Below are 17,444 nucleotides of genomic sequence, written 5' to 3'. Positions count from 1 at the left end.
CATTCTAGTTAACTCTTACACATTTATAATTATTATTTTATCTTATTTATTTTTCATCTTTTTCTCCCATTAGATTCTAAGCTCCCATTTTGTCACATTTTTCCCCCTGTGGTAGATACTAATAGTGTGTGGGCAGACACTAATTGTTAGTAGTCACATTTCTAGAGGCACTTACCCATTTTGCCCCAGTTACAAGGATTGAGGTTACCAGATGTACAGTGGTAGATTAATGTTGACTTAGGCCTGGAAAATGAAATAAAAAATAAGCACAACAAAATGGAGGATGGATAGAAGAAAGATAAGGGAAAATAACATGTAGACAAAGATGTTTCAATAATTCCCATAACTAAGGCAACGCTTCCATCTTTTTGTTCCTTCTTTGGGTAAAAATGCAAAATGGAAGAAGACTAGGAAAGTGTATGTGTTTGTGCGTGTGCATGTGAAAGAGATCTCAATAAGTTGATGTATTTAGGGAGCAAACGGAAGTACCCTGACAATGAGAGAGCAGATCATATTGCTAACCTCTGGATATGCTTATTGGGCAAAATATAGGCTATGTTTTCTTCTAAGTACAGTTAAGCCCTGATGGATTGCAAAACATCTAAATGGCTGACTTTGAATAAGAAAAAATTTAGTTGTTTGCCATTTGCTATGAGTCAAATATACAAACAACTTACTTATTATTATTTTTTTTTGTACTAGGTAATAGCCCCCCCCCCATCTGGTGATCTAAACTTTTGGCATTTATCAGGAAATGAGCAGTTCTATAAATATAAAAGATGACCTTATTTCACCTACTTTTTATTACCTTTGTCTTAAAAAGGGGAGCTATATTTTAGATTACTGAATAGAAAAAGCTTTTTTTTGGTTATCAAGAATTTTATGATTAAATGATTTAAAGAGTTTGTTACTTTATACAAAATACTACGCAGTATCTATAAAACACCTCCATGCATACATAATGGCATGTTAAGAACTATGTAAGATATCGAAACAGATCCTCTCTGACATTTGGGGTTTCTATAATGAAATGCATATATTTTGAAAATAAGCCTAGCATATGCATCCTCCTCCTCATCAAACTGTTGAAAGTCAGCTTCCACATGCACACCTGTGAACTGCTGTGTACCATCCTACAGCCAAGGTGAGATTGACGACTGTATCAACGGGAATTAAATCTGCCACAGCCATCGGAGTAGCTCTTATGGCCCGAAGAAACCCTTTACCAGCCTGCACAGGAAAAAGAACATTAAATACTGAACCAAGTTTTAGGTAACAGCGGGGGCTAGTACTAATGCTGCTAGTAATAATAGTTAACACCGACCGACTCACAGCTCCCTAGGTCATCGCGCTAAGGCTGACTTCTCTCAGCCTAGCCAACCCCCCAGCCAAGTCCAAATGCCAACATTTCCACACAAGTCCTCAGGTTCCTTTAGGGAGTTGAGTTCCTCAAATTTTTGAGAGGTTATTATATTTAATTAACAAACACCAAGAGAAATTTTTCACATTTAAAAATTCATAAGACATTTTAAGAATTAAGGTTTCCCACATTTTCCATTAATATTAGCTTATCGTTTCTTTTATTTATTATTTGAGGGAGTAAGGAGGGGCAGAGGGAGAGGGAGAAGCAGACTCCCCACTGAGCAGGGCTGGATCCCAAGACTTCAGGATCACACCCTGAGCCAAAGGCAGACGCTCAACCACTGAGCCACCCAGGCGTCCTGCACCTTTGCAAATAATATAATAAAACTCACTCTAGGATCATGTTAAAATATTCAGCTTCTAAGTTATCACATGTTCACCCCCAACTCAGCTTAAAGAAGAAAGAGTTGAAGGCAGGTAGAGAACAAAAAGACAGGGGCCGCTACAAAGAAATCAGAAAGAAGTTTGCTGTCACTGTCGTTGACAAGGAGTCACAAATTCACTCTTATATTTGTATGTTAGTTCATGTGGGACCTAATTCTGAGAGGAAGAGAAGCAGTCCGAAGCCTGGCACTTCTAATAAGATTTAAACTCGGACAGAAGTGAATTCCTATTCATTGTCCTAAAGAGTAGAGATGTGCTTCTGGTCTAACAGTGCTTCAGTGTGAACTGTGAACTGGGTCAGGCCTCACGTCAACTAGATCAGCCTTCGCTGCAGGGAGATGCCCCCAGAGGGCTGCTGACCTAGAGGCCCTGCTGATGTTTCTCCTTGTCTGGGAGAAGACTACTGGGGAAAAGTGTTTTCTATATTCATTAATTTTTATATGTGAAAATTTTGCTTCAATTGGTGGCTTTTCTTTCTTGTATCTATTGGGAAATAGTTATTGATGTATTTTTATGTATATACATAACATGTCTACCCACACACATTAACTCTTGAATGTATATTATAATCAAGAATTGAATAATCTTTGAGAATGTGATTTTTATTGCTTCCCCCCTTTTTGCATTTTTTTTTAGACATTAAAAAAATCAAAGAGGTTTGATTAAATTGACGATCATGAAGTTTCAATAGGAATATAAAATGGGGGACAAGTCTGGCTCATTTGCTTTTTGTTAACATCTGAAAAAAAATGTCTAACCAGCATGTCTAGATTACCACGGCTCCTTCAATAGCCTAGAACTTAGTATTAACCTATTTCAAACTCCACTGATTTTTTTAAATATTAATTTTTTTCTCCTTAGGATTTTATTTTTTTAGAGCACTTTTAGGTTCACAGAAAAATTGAGACAAAGTACAGAGACTTCCCATATAACTGCTCCCACAACACACGGTCCCCCTTATTATCAATATCCCTCACCAGAAGGCATATTTCTTAAACTGAAGAGTCTACACTGACACATCATTACTAGAGAAATCCATTATTTACCTTAAGGCTCACCTTTGGTGCTGTACACTATATGGGTTTGGACAATGCATAACGACAGATATGCATTGATATAGTAGCATACAGGGTATTTCATTGTCCTAAACATCCTCTGTGCTCTCTTTATCCTTCCACCCCACCTCTGGCAAACACTGTACTAATTTGAGCTATTGATAAATAGCAAAAAGGAAGAAACACTCCCATCTTGTGGTAATCAAAAGGAAATACAGACATGGTCTTTGATGCTCAGGTTTTGCAAAAATGAAAACTCCTAAATAATAACTGATGATATCACAGAACCTCTTTTTTCCTGATAATAAAATCCACAAATGATGAAAGTAATTTCATCCTGCTTCTATTTTCCAATCAGCAACACTGAGATGAAGTTGCTTTCAACAGTAGTTAAGCAAAGTAACATTTATGGTTTGGGATCAATGAAGCAAAACCAACATTAAGCATTTTGTTCCCATTGCTCCATTACCTTTCAAGGAGTTATTTCTATATTATTATACATACCGCAATAATGAGCCCACTAGGTCCATTTAAGTTATCAACCCAACCCTAAAAGAAAAAAAAGGTCTGTATTGGTTACACATGTCAGAAAACTCATAACACATCCGCAGTGTCTGCAGTCTGATCTCAAGTAAGTGTCAAACAACAGCACTGAACCCCAGCCAACAGAAGGTTCTATCCAGTATATCTAAGATCACAAACAGGGGTCAGTGGCAAAGCACTGGATACTTCTGCACTTGTGCAAGAATTAAAATTCTGCAGCATTTTTTTTTAATAGGAGGAGTCATGGAGAGCTTCAGGTTGTTTTATGACAGAGACTGAGTTAATATCACAGCTTGCTAACCAACTCATTAACGATCATTTTTCTTCACCTTGGGTCTGATTTTAACTCTCCAGAGGAACACTACATATCTAACCTGGTTTGTGGGAACTATCCATTTCTTGAACATTTGAAAAGTCCTAGTGTCCATACTCTATTTGTGTTAGCTTGCTTAGAGATGTTAGCAGGAAAAATATGTTCAGGAGCAATTAGACAAACACATCCTTTTGAATTTGTCTCCGAAGCCCTAAGCAAGGCAGTTGACCTTATTATGTCTGTTTCTTTATCTGTAAAAGTCAACATGCGTGTGAAAATAGGTGAGGAGAGAGAAAAGAGATGATGAAGGGCTTAATATTCGTTGAGGCTTCTACTGAGGACCACGCACTACACTAAACACTCTTCCTACCTTGTCTCATTTGATCGGCTCTCCAGAATGGGTCCAGTATGGGGCTAAAACAGCATTAGCTCAGTTTTACAGATGAGACCGTTCGAAAGGCTGCATTTTTCAGTCAGTAACAGAGCTCAAATTTTTTTGGCCCTAAAGTTTCACAGAATTGCTTCAAAAAAGATGGTATCACTCAGTGTGCTTTTAAAAGGATACCGTAGTATACAGGTGCAAAAATTAATTATTCCTAAACTGAGAACCTTCTGTGAAGTTTGTGATCCTTACTTACCCTGGCAGTCGTAATATTACCAATTTGGCCATCAGAAACATTCTGGTATATTTAAACAAAGTGGGGAAGTCAAGAACTAAAACTATCTCCCATGGGAATTTTCAGCCAAGGGTTAATGAGAAGCTAATTTAAGACTGCCACCCAACTCTAGCAGAGGCAGTGTAAACCCCAGACGAGCCTCATGCTGGATAAATCCTGAACCAAACATGGAATTTTGTCCTAATATAATGGGTTTGCGTTTGATATGCTGCACTCAGCTACACATTTTGAGAGAGAGAGAGGAGAGAGAGGGAGAGAGAGAGAGAGAGAGAGAGAGAGAGAGAGAGAGAGAGAGAGAAGGACCCCAGAAAGTAATTGGGTGAGTAGGACTCTGGTTTGGCAGCAAAGTGAGGAATCCAGGTGAGCGGGCGCTTACCGGGAAAGGCTCCTGCCAGGTTGCCCCCACAATGGAGGGCCTTATGATGGCAATGTTTAGGTTCCCACTCTCCTGCTGCACCACCATCTCTCCCAAGGCCTTGGTGTACGTGTAAGTATTGGGCCGATCCCCGATCAGCTTGGGTGTGATCTCGTCAATAATAGCATCGTCTAACCACCTACAGATAGAGTAAAAAAGAATTCTAGCAACATATGTTAGACAACAGATCAAAAAAAAAAAAAAAAAGAGAGAGAGAGACAGAAAAGTACCCCAAAACCAAACATAATCAAACAAAACTTTCCCTTTCTTGCTTGAATTCTGGAATTCCACACACAGGCTACCAAGGTTGAGTGTGTAGGAGTCCAAATCCTGCGCGCTGCTGGATGAACTCTTTGCTCTGCGCTAAGCCCAGTCTTACCAGTTGAGTCCTGCTTCCTCCCACCTACATTGATAAATTCAACAGCCACGCAACCTACTACTTTATTACATATGATCTCTAATTATCATCAATTATTTCCGTTCCAACTGGCTCATGAGGACACCCCTGAGGACACTTGAGGGTGCCAGCCGTGCCCAGGAGCACGCCACGTGCTGTGTCAGCGGAGTTTAGAGACTCTCACCCTGGGTGCTTCCGAAGCACCTGCTCATTCAACACTGTCCCATTAACACCCGGTGCACCAATCCTGCAGGCTTTAGCTTTTCAGTGTAGAATTCCATTCAATACCTCAATGAATAAAAGCAGGGACATTTGGCAGACTTACAACCTGTTTTAGCAAATCTATGAAATGCACTTTGAAGCTCTATTTACAGCCTATGGTAATAACTTGGTAATTATTTCTAGAGATTTCCCACGAATGCTGAAGTTCTCTAATAACTATTAATAGTCTGTCAAGTGGAGCGATTAGAGTACTCTGAAGCGGCTTTAACAGTGATTGCCGAACACCTCTACTTACAAAAAGACATGTATCATGAGTAACTGAGTTACCAGGACACCCGCCTAATCTCTTTTTTAAAGATGTCAGAACCATTTTGATAATCCCAAAGCCTATCTGCACTTCTCAGAGAAAGCAATGAAATCACTGTCAATTAAATATTTAATGTTTTTCTTAACTGACAGATCTATGTGGTTAACCATTTGTTATAATATGGGTTTTAAAAAATTAGGCTATGTAAATATGTTGGTATGATTTTTGTAATTACTCTGTTTGGTACATTGATTCCTATCGTAAAGGACTGAGCTCAGTCATACTATTTTGATTGTAAAAAGATCTTAGCTGTTACCACTTTGCTCCCATGACGAATTACTGAGCATTTAAGATGTGCTTATGCCGATATTTATTCAGAAACACAACTCTCAAATTTAATAACTCTCATTTGATATTGGAGTGGGACATGAGCACTGTCTGTAATGTTTGGGTTTTCCTTCTTGCTTTGCTGTGATTAGTGCTGAGTGTTTTCTAGACACTCAAATGCCTTTTGATTTTTTTTTAAAGATTTTTATTTATTTATTCATGATAGACATAGAAAGAGAGAGGGGCAGAGACACAGGCGGAGGGAGAATGCCAGGAGTCCGATGTGGGACTCCATGCCGGGAGCCCGACGTGGGACTCGATCCTGGGTTTCCAGGATCACGCCCTGGGCCAAAGGCAGGCACTAAACCCCTGAGCCACCCAGGGATCCCCTGCCTTTTGATTTCAATTGAATAGGGAAAGGTCGAGAAGTTCCTAGAATAAAAACAACTCCAAATACTTAGAAAAATAGAAGATTTTCCAATTATATGGCCACCTGAGGTTTGGGATAAAGCGTGTGGGATAAATTAGGCACCTCTCCATTTTATGACGATGTTACTTTTACCTCATCTGATTTGATGATGGGCACTGGATTAACTGACCATTTTTCTTTCAGTGAACACGCGCAGATTGCAATAACTGGGTCAGGAGAAATACAGCCTAATTTCATTAAGTTTGTAAAGGAAAAAACTCTTAAGAACACCTCAGAAGCTAGCCACGCACCAGGATGATACAGCCCATGGCTGAGACCAGCTGTCTGTCACTGATGTTGGTGTGCATGGAACGGGTAACACTTGGAGGCTTTACCAATCTTGGTGAGTTAGCTTATCTTAGAAAATGTTGGTTTGGGGGCACCTGGGTGGCTCAGTCAGTTGAGCCTCTGACTCTTGGTTTCAGCTCAGGTCATGATCTCAGGGTCCTGGGATCAAGCCTGGTGTTGGCCTCTGAGCTCAGCAGGGAGCCTGCTTGAGGTTCTTTCTCTCCCTTTCCCTCTGTCCCCCCCCCCCACTCCTGCCAGCACTCTCTCTCTCTCTCTCTAAAATAAACAAATCTTTAAAAAAAAAACCCACAAATGCTGGTTTCATAGTTTTCTAAGAATACAACTGCAAAAAGAAGCCATAGTGCTCTGTGAATGGCCTGCCTCTTCTACTATTCGTGCCTCCGCCTGCATTCCACTGAATTATCTTCTTGTTTCCTTGATTTTTACTGATGAAAAATGGTGTTCATTACAGCTGTCCTAATTTTCAGGGATGCTCACAACCGCACTTAGGGCTATTTGATAAAGCAAAATGAGCCAATAAATCTAAGGCATTTTTATATTTGTTTGGTAAAACAACCAAGGAGCATGTATCTACAAAGGTAATCATCAGCCAGTGTGTGTTTTGAATACTGTTTTGGGAAGCTGAGATGGACAGCGGCCGGAGAGCATGAATGAACTCAGGAGGAGGTGGGGTTGGAGGGAGACTATGGGGAAGGAAGGAAAGGAGGGAGGGAGATGTGTTTATAGAGAACAAAGCAAAACTGGAAGTGAAAATACCCAGTTGTCAGCGATGAAAAGTGTGGAGAAACCGAAAGGCTACATGTTGACCAATTTCCACTTGGCAGAGCTGGCTCCAGAGTCCATGTAGACTTTGTACTGGGGAGAAGGGTATACCCGTGTCTAATGCTCCTGGTGAACCGGCCTCTGTGTTTCCCTCTGGGCTTTCACTGAGTGCCTATTCTGACCTCCAACAGCCTGATAATAGGAAAATTATTCAGTCTGTCTAGGAAACAATCTAACCTGGCTCTGATGTGTATTTAAACATTTTTTAAAAAATTTTTATTTATTTATGATAGTCACACACAGAGAGAGAGAGAGAGGCAGAGACACAGGCAGAGGGAGAAGCAGGCTCCATGCACCGGGAGCCCGACGTGGGACTCGATCCCGGGTCTCCAGGATCGCGCCCTGGGCCAAAGGCAGGCGCTAAACCGCTGCGCCACCCAGGGATTCTGATGTGTATTTAAAGCCCAGTAATGGGGCACCTGGGTGGCTCAGTGGTTGAGCACCTGCCTCCAGCCCAGGGCATGATCCTGGGGTCCTGGGATCGAGTCCTGCATTGGACTCCCTGCACAGAGCCTGCATCTCCCTCTGCCGATGTCTCTGCTTCTCTCTCTGTATCTCTCATGAATAGATGTATAAGATCTTTTAAAAAATAAATAGAGCCCCATTAAATTTTCAGTTTTTTGTCAGCTGCTTAGATGCCATCTTAAGCCTAAACAATCGTGACAGTAAAACCACAAGTATCAGAATGAGTGTTTTCCTTTCCCCTGGGATAGATGCGCCTCTTAGTGTTGACAATGTGTTCTTCAGCACGCAGGCAAAACTACTTTCCAACATTTGATTTCCTTTCATATTTCTGCCACAGCTGACTGCTGTCAGTGTTTGATCAAAAAACACCTTTTCTTTTTCACATGGCAGATTAGCTGTGCTTCTGGACGCCAGGTAGCTTCAAAAGCGTAACTTTTAGTAGGTACAAATCTATCAGGAGCTTTTCATAGGCATCTAGAAACGGAGAGGCAAAGCGAGGAGAGTGGGGAGGCCAGAGAGCTTTGGTGACTGGAATATGAATGAGCCCCATGTCAAATGAGAACCGTGAAATGAAAAGCAATTTAAGACACTTTTCCCCAAACTTGCCTGCTCATCATTAAGACTTACATGGGGCCTATGACAAAATTTAGATCCCTGGGTACCATCTTAAAACCTCTAAATCCCATCTTTGAGGGTGACAGTTGGATAATCTTTGCTTTTGTCAAGTGGAGCGCTGATTGTGATGGTCAGGCAAGCTGGGGAATCACCAATCTGAAAGGACGCCACTCCACAAACGTAAGAGTTGAACAAACTGGGATTAGCTCTCAGAAAGGCATCGCTTCTTGGATGCCTAAAACCTTCAGTAGACTTGAACTTTAAAAGAATTAAACTCTGGGCACTAGAGATGGAGTCTCCGAAGCTGACAGTTGATTGGACAGCTGTGTGCAAGCCCCCGTGCAAAGCAGTCACACCACATCCTACCGATTTTTCTATCTCCCAAACACAGAAGTGGGTTTTTTTGTAGCTGTCTCCACTCCCCAGCTCCAGATCCCCTCCCCACAACAAGGCAGGTCCTGGCTGTCTCTGCCTCTGGCCACTGCCCAGGAGAATCTACCCCCACTCCCCCATGACCCTACTAATGTTCCTAAAGCCCACTTTCATCAGCGTCTTTTTTTTTTTTTTTTTTTTGATGGAAACAAAATGGAACAACCAACCAAGCAACCCCACCCCGCTACACACACATACCTGCCCCTTCTGCCTCGGATCCCTGTTGCCCTACAGAATTAAATACAACCCCCCACATGGTGTTCAAGATCTCAGTGCGGCCCCAACCCATTTCCTGGCTAGGCCTCTAATGTGCGATATAACTGTAACATGTGATGCACCCTACATGCACCAGCTGTGCTGCCCAAGGGGACTTGCAGCTGGATCGCAACCATGCCCCCAGTTTTCCTGCTCCAGGGGCTGTGCTGGTCTGTGACCCCATCTCACCCACCCACGCTGTGCCTCCTCATCCAAGTCCGCATCCTGTGCCTGTCCCCGGATGGCCTTTCCACTCCATCTACTCCCTCAACCTGAGTATGCTCTACCACACTCCGCATCTTTACTGTTCTATTTTGTGTTTTACTGGGAGCTCCCTGGGAACACAGTCTATATTTGAGGAAAGTACCTTTTAATTGCTCACACTGCCAAGTACGTGGGAGTGCCAAAAAAGGCCAGAGCCATGTGACCAGAATCATGAGACTGCAGAAAAAGATGGTGTCCCTGTAACTTATCAGCTGAGAGACTTCGGAAGAGCTCCTTAGCCTTTCGGAACTTTGGTTCCCTTATTAGCATAGTAGGTCGTGCTGCTACTACCAACCCTACAGTATTATGGTAAGGAACTGGGTGTCCGTGAAAGTGTCTTTACTCCCAATACTTGCTCAGTGATGATTCATAGCTGTCCTTCCCTTATTTTTTAAAAAAATTTTAAAAAATATTTTATTTATTCATGAGAGACAGAGAGAGAGAGAGAGGGAGAGGGAGAAAGGGAGAGAGAGAGGCAGAGACACAGGCAGAGGGAGAAGCAGGCTCCATGCAGGGAGCCCGATGTGGGACTCGATCCCAGGTCGCCAGGATCACGCCCTGGGCTGAAGGTGGCGCTAAACCGCTGAGCCACCGGGCTGCCAGGTCCTTCCCTTCTTAATGCACATTGACGATATTAAATATGCTAAATAAAGCAGTAAATACTTATAGATCCACTTTCCTAGTTTCTAACTCGAATTATCTCAAGTTTTCATGTAGGTGCAGAAATCCTTGTGGAGTTAACTTGGCCTGAAAAAAAGATGGAAAGCAGCAATTTTCCCTGGTCAGTTATGTGCATTTTTAAAAATAAGCCTACTTAAGCTGTTATTCTGGAAAACTGTAATTTCATTGGTAATCCCTCATCCATTTACGCCCAGGAGTTTCTAAAGGTAAAAATCCCCAACTGTAGAAGCTAGAAATACAAAGACAGATGAGTAAGAACGGTGGCACAATTCCCTGAGAAAATGCCTGCGGTAGTTGTGACAAGGGCCGAGGACACAGGCAAGTAAGGAGAACTAGAAAAGCCTGTTTTGGGTACCCGGGTGGCTCAGCGGTTTAGCACCACCTTTGGCCCAGGGTGGGATGCTGGGGACTTGGGATCAAGTCCCACATCGGGCTCCCTGCATGGAGCCTGCTTCTCCCTCTGCCTGTGTCTGCCTCTCTCTCTCTCTCTCTCTCTCTCTCTCTCTCTCACACACACACACAAATAAATAAAATCTTAAAAAAAAAAAAAGAAAGAAAAGCCTGTTGGTTTTTTTTTTTTTTTTTTTTTTTTTTAATGCTGATTAATGGCCACGCTTGTCATGCCAATAGAAAACATCAACTCCTAATTTCAGGTGTTGTTAAAATGTGGTTACGCTACCACACTAAAAGTTTGTACTAACGCAATCAGATTTCATCTTTCAGGCATGGCTCAGGACCAAGGTAATTCTGGAATTTTTCAGATCCAGGCTGAAGGAAGGGAACTGAGGCCTGGCAGTCTTAGGCTGGGAGAGCCGAATGAGGTGGGTGGAAGGGGATGGGGCAGGGCTGGAAGGTGTCAGCTTTGGGTTCACAGTCCCAGTCCCTTTATGAACACCACTGAGCCTTACCCCTCGGGCCTACACAACTGAAAAAGTTCCTGGCAAAATCCTTTTTTATTTCCTAGAACTGGAATTCTCATTAAACTGGTTTTCTGGGAAAATAAAGGTTTACTTTACTTTGTCATGGGTGACTTTCTTTCTTTCTTTCTTTTCTCCCCAGCTTTACTGAGGTATAACTGACAAAATGGTAAGATATTGAAAATGTACATTATGATGATTTGATATACAGGTACAATGTGGAAGGATTCCAACCCCCTCCCCCCACATCTAGTTAATTAGCACATCCCCATGGGTGATTTTCTTGAGATCACAAAGCCCAGAGCACAGTTTTGAGATCATCTTAGAGTTTAACACCTGGTTCCTTTTTAAAACATGAGGACCACTGAAATACCAAGAATAATGACAGCTCCGAGACCCCGTGAGGCCACTATTAGTAAAAATTTCCAAGGGAAATAGAAACCTAAAAATCTTGGAAAGTACCTTTGTTTTAACCAAAGGTCAATTGCAAAAATAAAGATCAGAGAAAAAGTATTTTCTTGAATCAAAGTAACTAAATTTAGGTGAATTAATATTTATTCAGAATAACTCTAATGCTATTTGTTATTCTAAACCTTCAGAGAACTCCATCTGATATAGGGGTTATTGAAAGCATCATAACCAACAGTGTAGCTGGTAAAAGGTTCCTTGGCTTTATTCAAAGCATTATTCTAGACTTAACACATAGGTTTTATTAGAAGCTTAAGAGGAAAAAACAGGCCATCAGAAATAGGGAGAAGATGAGGGCATACAGGTGTTTTACACATGGGACTTCACACGCCCAGATATAAGAAGCTTGCTATGGAATCCTGCCATCTATTCCCACGTTTGTTTAAACCAACCAACCCAAAAACCTCAGTCGCGACAGTGTGAACAGTGGTCACCTTGTTCCAGCAACAACATTTCATTCATTCAGCAAACACTGGCGTCCCTACCACGTGCTGGCATTGAGAGCCAGGAGGAGCAAGAGACATTCCCTTCCTTTGCCAAGCTCATTGCCTAATAGAGAACACAGATATTTAGAATAACCCATGTAAGAGCGATGGTTAAGGTGGGCACGGGGTACTTAGAGGCACTGGGGAAGCCACCTCAGCTCAACGGCTTTCAGAGGAGAGCTCTGATGTCCGAGTAGGAATTAACCCAGGAAGCAGAGGTGGAAGTAGCTTCTGGAAACTGAACCACCATAAGCCAAGGCAGAGAGGCATGAGGAAGAGGAGTAATTGCAGTAGGACCATAGCACAAATGTAAAGGGAGGGCTGACGGAGAGGAGGCTGGACACGTGGTCCTGAATATAAAATTCTGAGTTAATAAATTGTGCTTATGACTTGCTCTGTTTTGTTTTTAAAGCCTTGGTTCCTTGATTGCATGCAAAATTATTCTATTGAGACAAAATTTATTTTATTTTTAGTTCTGTTTGGCTGTGTATTTTTAAAAATAATTATACTCCTTGGGGAGCAGTAAATGACAGATGTAAATTCTGTAGAAATGCCAATTACAGTTTGATCATAGATCATGTAGCAGTTACCTGCTTTTACCGGGGGACACAGAGTGGGGGAGGATGGCAAGTGCTGAACATCTGAAGAGAAATCAACTCCTCTTCTTTGAGGTCTAGGGGTACTGAGTGTCTGGACATAGTTTGGGAGGGAGGGAGGGAGGAAGTGCAGGAGTACCTAGAGAAGGCCCTCACCAGGGGTGAACCAAATCTGCATTTCCTGTCTCTTTTCTCAGGCAAACTCTGCAAGACTTCTGTACTGCCTCACCTCACACTGTGATACATCAGGTGCTAGACTGGTCAACAGTAGCGTAAGGCTCTGGAATCTCAGCAGTAGAGTCTGCAGTCAAAGCAGGTCTGCCCCTTTCTTGGGCACAGCGAATACGTAAGCACCACTTCTACTGAGAGACAGCACCCTAGGAGGGCAGCTAACTGACAACTAATCGATTCCATCTGCAAATGCACTGAGGCTTTCCACATCCACTCTCATGTACCAACTCTGGGCATCAGAGCACCTTTTCTCCAACTCTCCCGACAAGCTCTGCACTTGGAAGGTTCCTTTGCACCACTTAAGAAAATAATCGCTTATTAGCGACTTTAGGTAAACTCCAGGTCCTTTAGATGACTTTCCTTCTTCTTTGTCCTGGATATTTTAAAATGACAGGTAAAAATATCTATTCTCAGAGCTGTAGGAGATAAAAATGGTTGCCCTGAAGGGAATGAACTCTTGATTTAGCTAAGCTTCGTTTTACAGAGTATATCTCAAATAGAGATACAGCAGTGCCTGAAATTAACATCTGACAAATTTCACTGTGAAGTAGTCGATTTTCTCTGCTGTCGTACTTTTTTGCAGTTTTTTTTTTTTTAAACAAGGTAAACTCGGTAAACTGAACAAAAGAATGAAGACACAGAAAACAAAAACATCCTTGTTCTGAGACCAGGGCCACGTCCTAAGAGCAAATTGGTTCCTGTTCCTAGGCGAGAAGAGAAAAATGCTAGCCTGCTGTTGTCCCTCCACAGCAGGACAATACGGAGAGTGTATCTCGGCCGCTAGACCAAGAGACTGGCACTTTCTGCCACTCCTGGGAGGATTTCCCCTTACCTATTAGCTCTTCTTTATTAACTTTTTGACTAACTGCTATTCAACACTCCCTAGCACACTAACTGCTTTATATAACTCAATTTATCTTCACTACAACATGGGCATTATTATTGGCCCCATTTCACAAATGAAGGGATGAGGCAAGGAGAAGCCAAGGAAATCACTCAAGGTCACACACAGAGTAAGCTACAGAAGCTGGGTAGGTCTGCTGCTGCAACCTAGCTACTGTACACTCTACTGCCCTTAGTGACCATGCTGAGTTCATGAAGAAGTGAGAAACCATCTGTATGGAGAGCATTCCCCTGTACCTATTATAATCCTAAACTACTTAACAAAACTTTTCTGTGGGATTTACCTATGTCCATCCTCCCCCATTACTAAGCCCTATACTCCCTCCCCACTGGGAGGAAGGGAAGCGCAGGGATAGGGTAGTAACAGCCGGCACCTTCTCAAAGCATGCTGTTTCCAGACTGTCTCCCTTTGTCACCTCATTAAGGAATGACTATAAAGAATCAAAGAGAACAACAATCTGCCGACCTCCTGGCCCCCTCACATGACCCAACTTACTCCATGGAGTCGATGATTTTTTTTGGCTCCACAGGGCATGGATAGATGACTTCATCGATGTGCTTCAGGTTACAATTTGAAAAGGCAGTAGAGATATGTATGAAGGCTTCCAGCTTTGGCATCTGACTGGCCATGAGCAAGAGCTGCTGGGTAGCAGTGACATTAAGTTGCACGGCATGTCTGTAGGTTAAGCAGAAGGAAGTAATGAGGCAACCCGCCATTGCTAGAACTTCACCTACTCCAAAAACTGTCATGTCTATCTGATTTTTGTGGCTGCACCATAGAACCACAAAGAAAAGTATGGGTCCCAGCTACACAGTTATGCAATATCTGGAATGTGTTATATGTTGTTTATGCATTCTGTGCACATAAATCCTATTCATTAAAGCATTGTTCATATTGCATTTCGAGATTACTTGGTTCTAAATGTGCTAGAAGGAAAAAAATCCTAATCCTCTGAATGTATAGAGGGGCTTCCTAAACAGCCCTTAAAAATATAAAAATATATAAATTGAGCATCTAACTCAAGAAGCTGGAAAATTCAAATAAATTGTGGGAGAGCAACAGTGGATGGATGTAGAATGAGAAATATAAATTTCCATCGCAAAGGTCCAGGTCAGACATAAAATTTGATGTAAAAATCTGAAATTTTAGCTAATAGGACACGAAGTTAGATAAGCACAATATGTGATGACAATGAAATGGTTCATTCTAGAAATACATGGTCTATACCATATCAAGAACCCTACTACTCTAACTAAAAAAAGAGAAAAACTAAATGATCCTCTATAATGTATTTTAAAAAGTTTTAAATGACATTCAGTATCCATTTCCAATTTAAGTTTTAAAAATTCACTAAAAGAATAAATGATTAAAATATATCCCGTTCACTCTGCTAGCCTGTATCACATTTAATGGTGAAAAGTCTCAAAGTCAGGGGCAAGAAGGATGCCTACAATCACTACTACTACTTATTGCTCTGAACTTCCACCTGGTAATCAGTGAGGAAAATAAAATGAATTAGCAGATATAAAAGGTGTAAAGGCAGTCACAAAAATCCCTGTCAGATTACATACTTGTATATATGGAAAATAAACAGAAGAGCTAAAAAACCACCCTGGGACATGTAATGATTAATTCAGGAAAGTGTCCATTTATAAAAGTTATGTAAAAGGAAAAAAAAACTGGAGAATATGGTGAAAGAAAGGCACATATTCAAAACCAAACATTTAAAAAATATATCAAGTTAAGAATAAATGAAGAGACTATATACAGAAAATGATATAACTTCTTTAAGGGTTATAGAAAAATTGAATAAACAATAAACATTGTTCTTGGATAGGAAGAACCAATGTTTTAAATATGTTGAGTTTTTCTAAATTCGTTGATATGTTCAAGGTATTCCTAATCAAATTTGCAATTTTTTAAGAACTTGAAAAAGTTATCCTAAGTTTAATCAAGTTGTATAAGCAGAAGAGAATAGTCAGGAAAATTCTATAAAAAGAGAATTATGTGTATGTACTTGCCTAATAAAATAAAAATTACTGTAATAAAATGCTGTGGTGTTGGAAGAGAAAGCCTAAGTAATAGAACAAAATAAAGAGTCCAACAATGGAAATTCAGTATATTATAAAAGCTTCACTTTAAATAAAGAATAAAGCAAATCATTTAATAAGTGTTACTTAAGAAGTAGCCATCTGTTAGAAATTCTTTCAAAAGCTACTCCATATTCACACCCACATTACTTTCCTTTTTATAGAATTTTCCCATTTCTCTTTATAGGCAAATAAACTCTAAACGGGTCAAAGATTTAAAGGTGAAAATGAAGCAATAAAAATTCTAGACGAAATTATGAATAACTGAATAAATAATAAAAATAGTTGAGGACAAATGATACACTGTTAAAATATTTTGAGCCTTATAAAATACAAAAAAATCAATATGCTAAATATTCCAACAGGTCTTAAAATTGACAAGAAAAAAAATGTTTCAGTAGAAAAATAGGCAAAGAACATGACTAGGCATTTCACAAAAGAATAAAATGCCCATCAGCATTTCCACATCTTCAGCTTTTTATTTTTTATTTATTTCTTTTAAAATTTTAAATTATCAACAAAATCAAAATCTGCAATGGCATTTCCATTGTATTGGCAACATTAAAAATGAAGAATTATAATACAGTATGGGTGTGGGTGTCAGAAATGAGCATTCATGTGCATGGGGACAATGTAAATCAGTACCATCTTTGTGGAAAACTACTTAACATATGTTAAAATGTAAACCATTTGTAACCTGGGCACACCTGTACATCTCTAACAATTTTACTTCTAGACATTTATCCAAAGTAAAGCACACAAAGGGATAACAAAATGCAGGCACAGAGTTGTTCACTGAAGCATTGTTTCTAACACTGAAAAATTAGGACAATCCAAAAATATCTACCAATACAGAACTAGTCGAGTATGTTATCTACATGTATAATGGAATGTCATGCAGTCATTAGAAATTATAATAGCGTATCTATGGACAATGAAAGATAACCAAAGATATAATTGAGCAAGTTGCTAAACAATTATTAATATGATGCCATGCATCATATTCAATATGATGCCAAAAAATATCAAATTTCTGGGTGAAGTTGAACATAAATCTATTTTATTATTATGTATGCGTAAAGAAAAGTTGGAATGGATGCTCTCCATAATATTAAATGGTTATCTCTGGATAGTGAGATCTCTGAAGAAGTTTTACTCCTTAAAGTTACTTTTCATTGAGAATATATCATTTTTTTTTTACATTTTTTTGTTTAATTTCAATTTAGTTAACAAACTATGAGTTTCAGGGGTAGGATTTAGTGATTCATCATTTGCATATATCTTTTTTCTTTTTTAACGGAAACCACAAAGAAACTTACACACTTGTACACGTGCACATTCATGCACACATGTACACACACACACACACGAGTCATGAG

At 40.4% G+C, this 17,444-nt stretch overlaps 1 protein-coding gene across 1 annotated transcript in view; it reads right to left on the bottom strand.

The window, feature by feature from the left end:
- Positions 1–17,444, bottom strand: part of FAR2 (fatty acyl-CoA reductase 2) — a 78,392-nt gene that overhangs the window by 12,048 nt on the left and 48,900 nt on the right. Inside the window, exons 4-8 of the mRNA XM_055318599.1 lie at positions 14,471–14,650; positions 4,771–4,948; positions 3,366–3,410; positions 1,112–1,230; positions 176–243 (exon numbers count right to left, since the gene is read on the bottom strand). Coding sequence (XP_055174574.1) covers positions 176–243; positions 1,112–1,230; positions 3,366–3,410; positions 4,771–4,948; positions 14,471–14,650 — 590 coding nt within the window. The remainder of the gene's footprint in view (positions 1–175; positions 244–1,111; positions 1,231–3,365; positions 3,411–4,770; positions 4,949–14,470; positions 14,651–17,444) is intronic.

The sequence above is a fragment of the Nyctereutes procyonoides genome, unplaced genomic scaffold (assembly GCF_905146905.1).
Source record: "Nyctereutes procyonoides isolate TBG_1078 unplaced genomic scaffold, NYPRO_anot_genome, whole genome shotgun sequence".
NCBI classification, from domain to species: Eukaryota; Metazoa; Chordata; class Mammalia; order Carnivora; family Canidae; genus Nyctereutes; species Nyctereutes procyonoides.
This window is presented reverse-complemented; position numbering and strand designations above follow the sequence as displayed.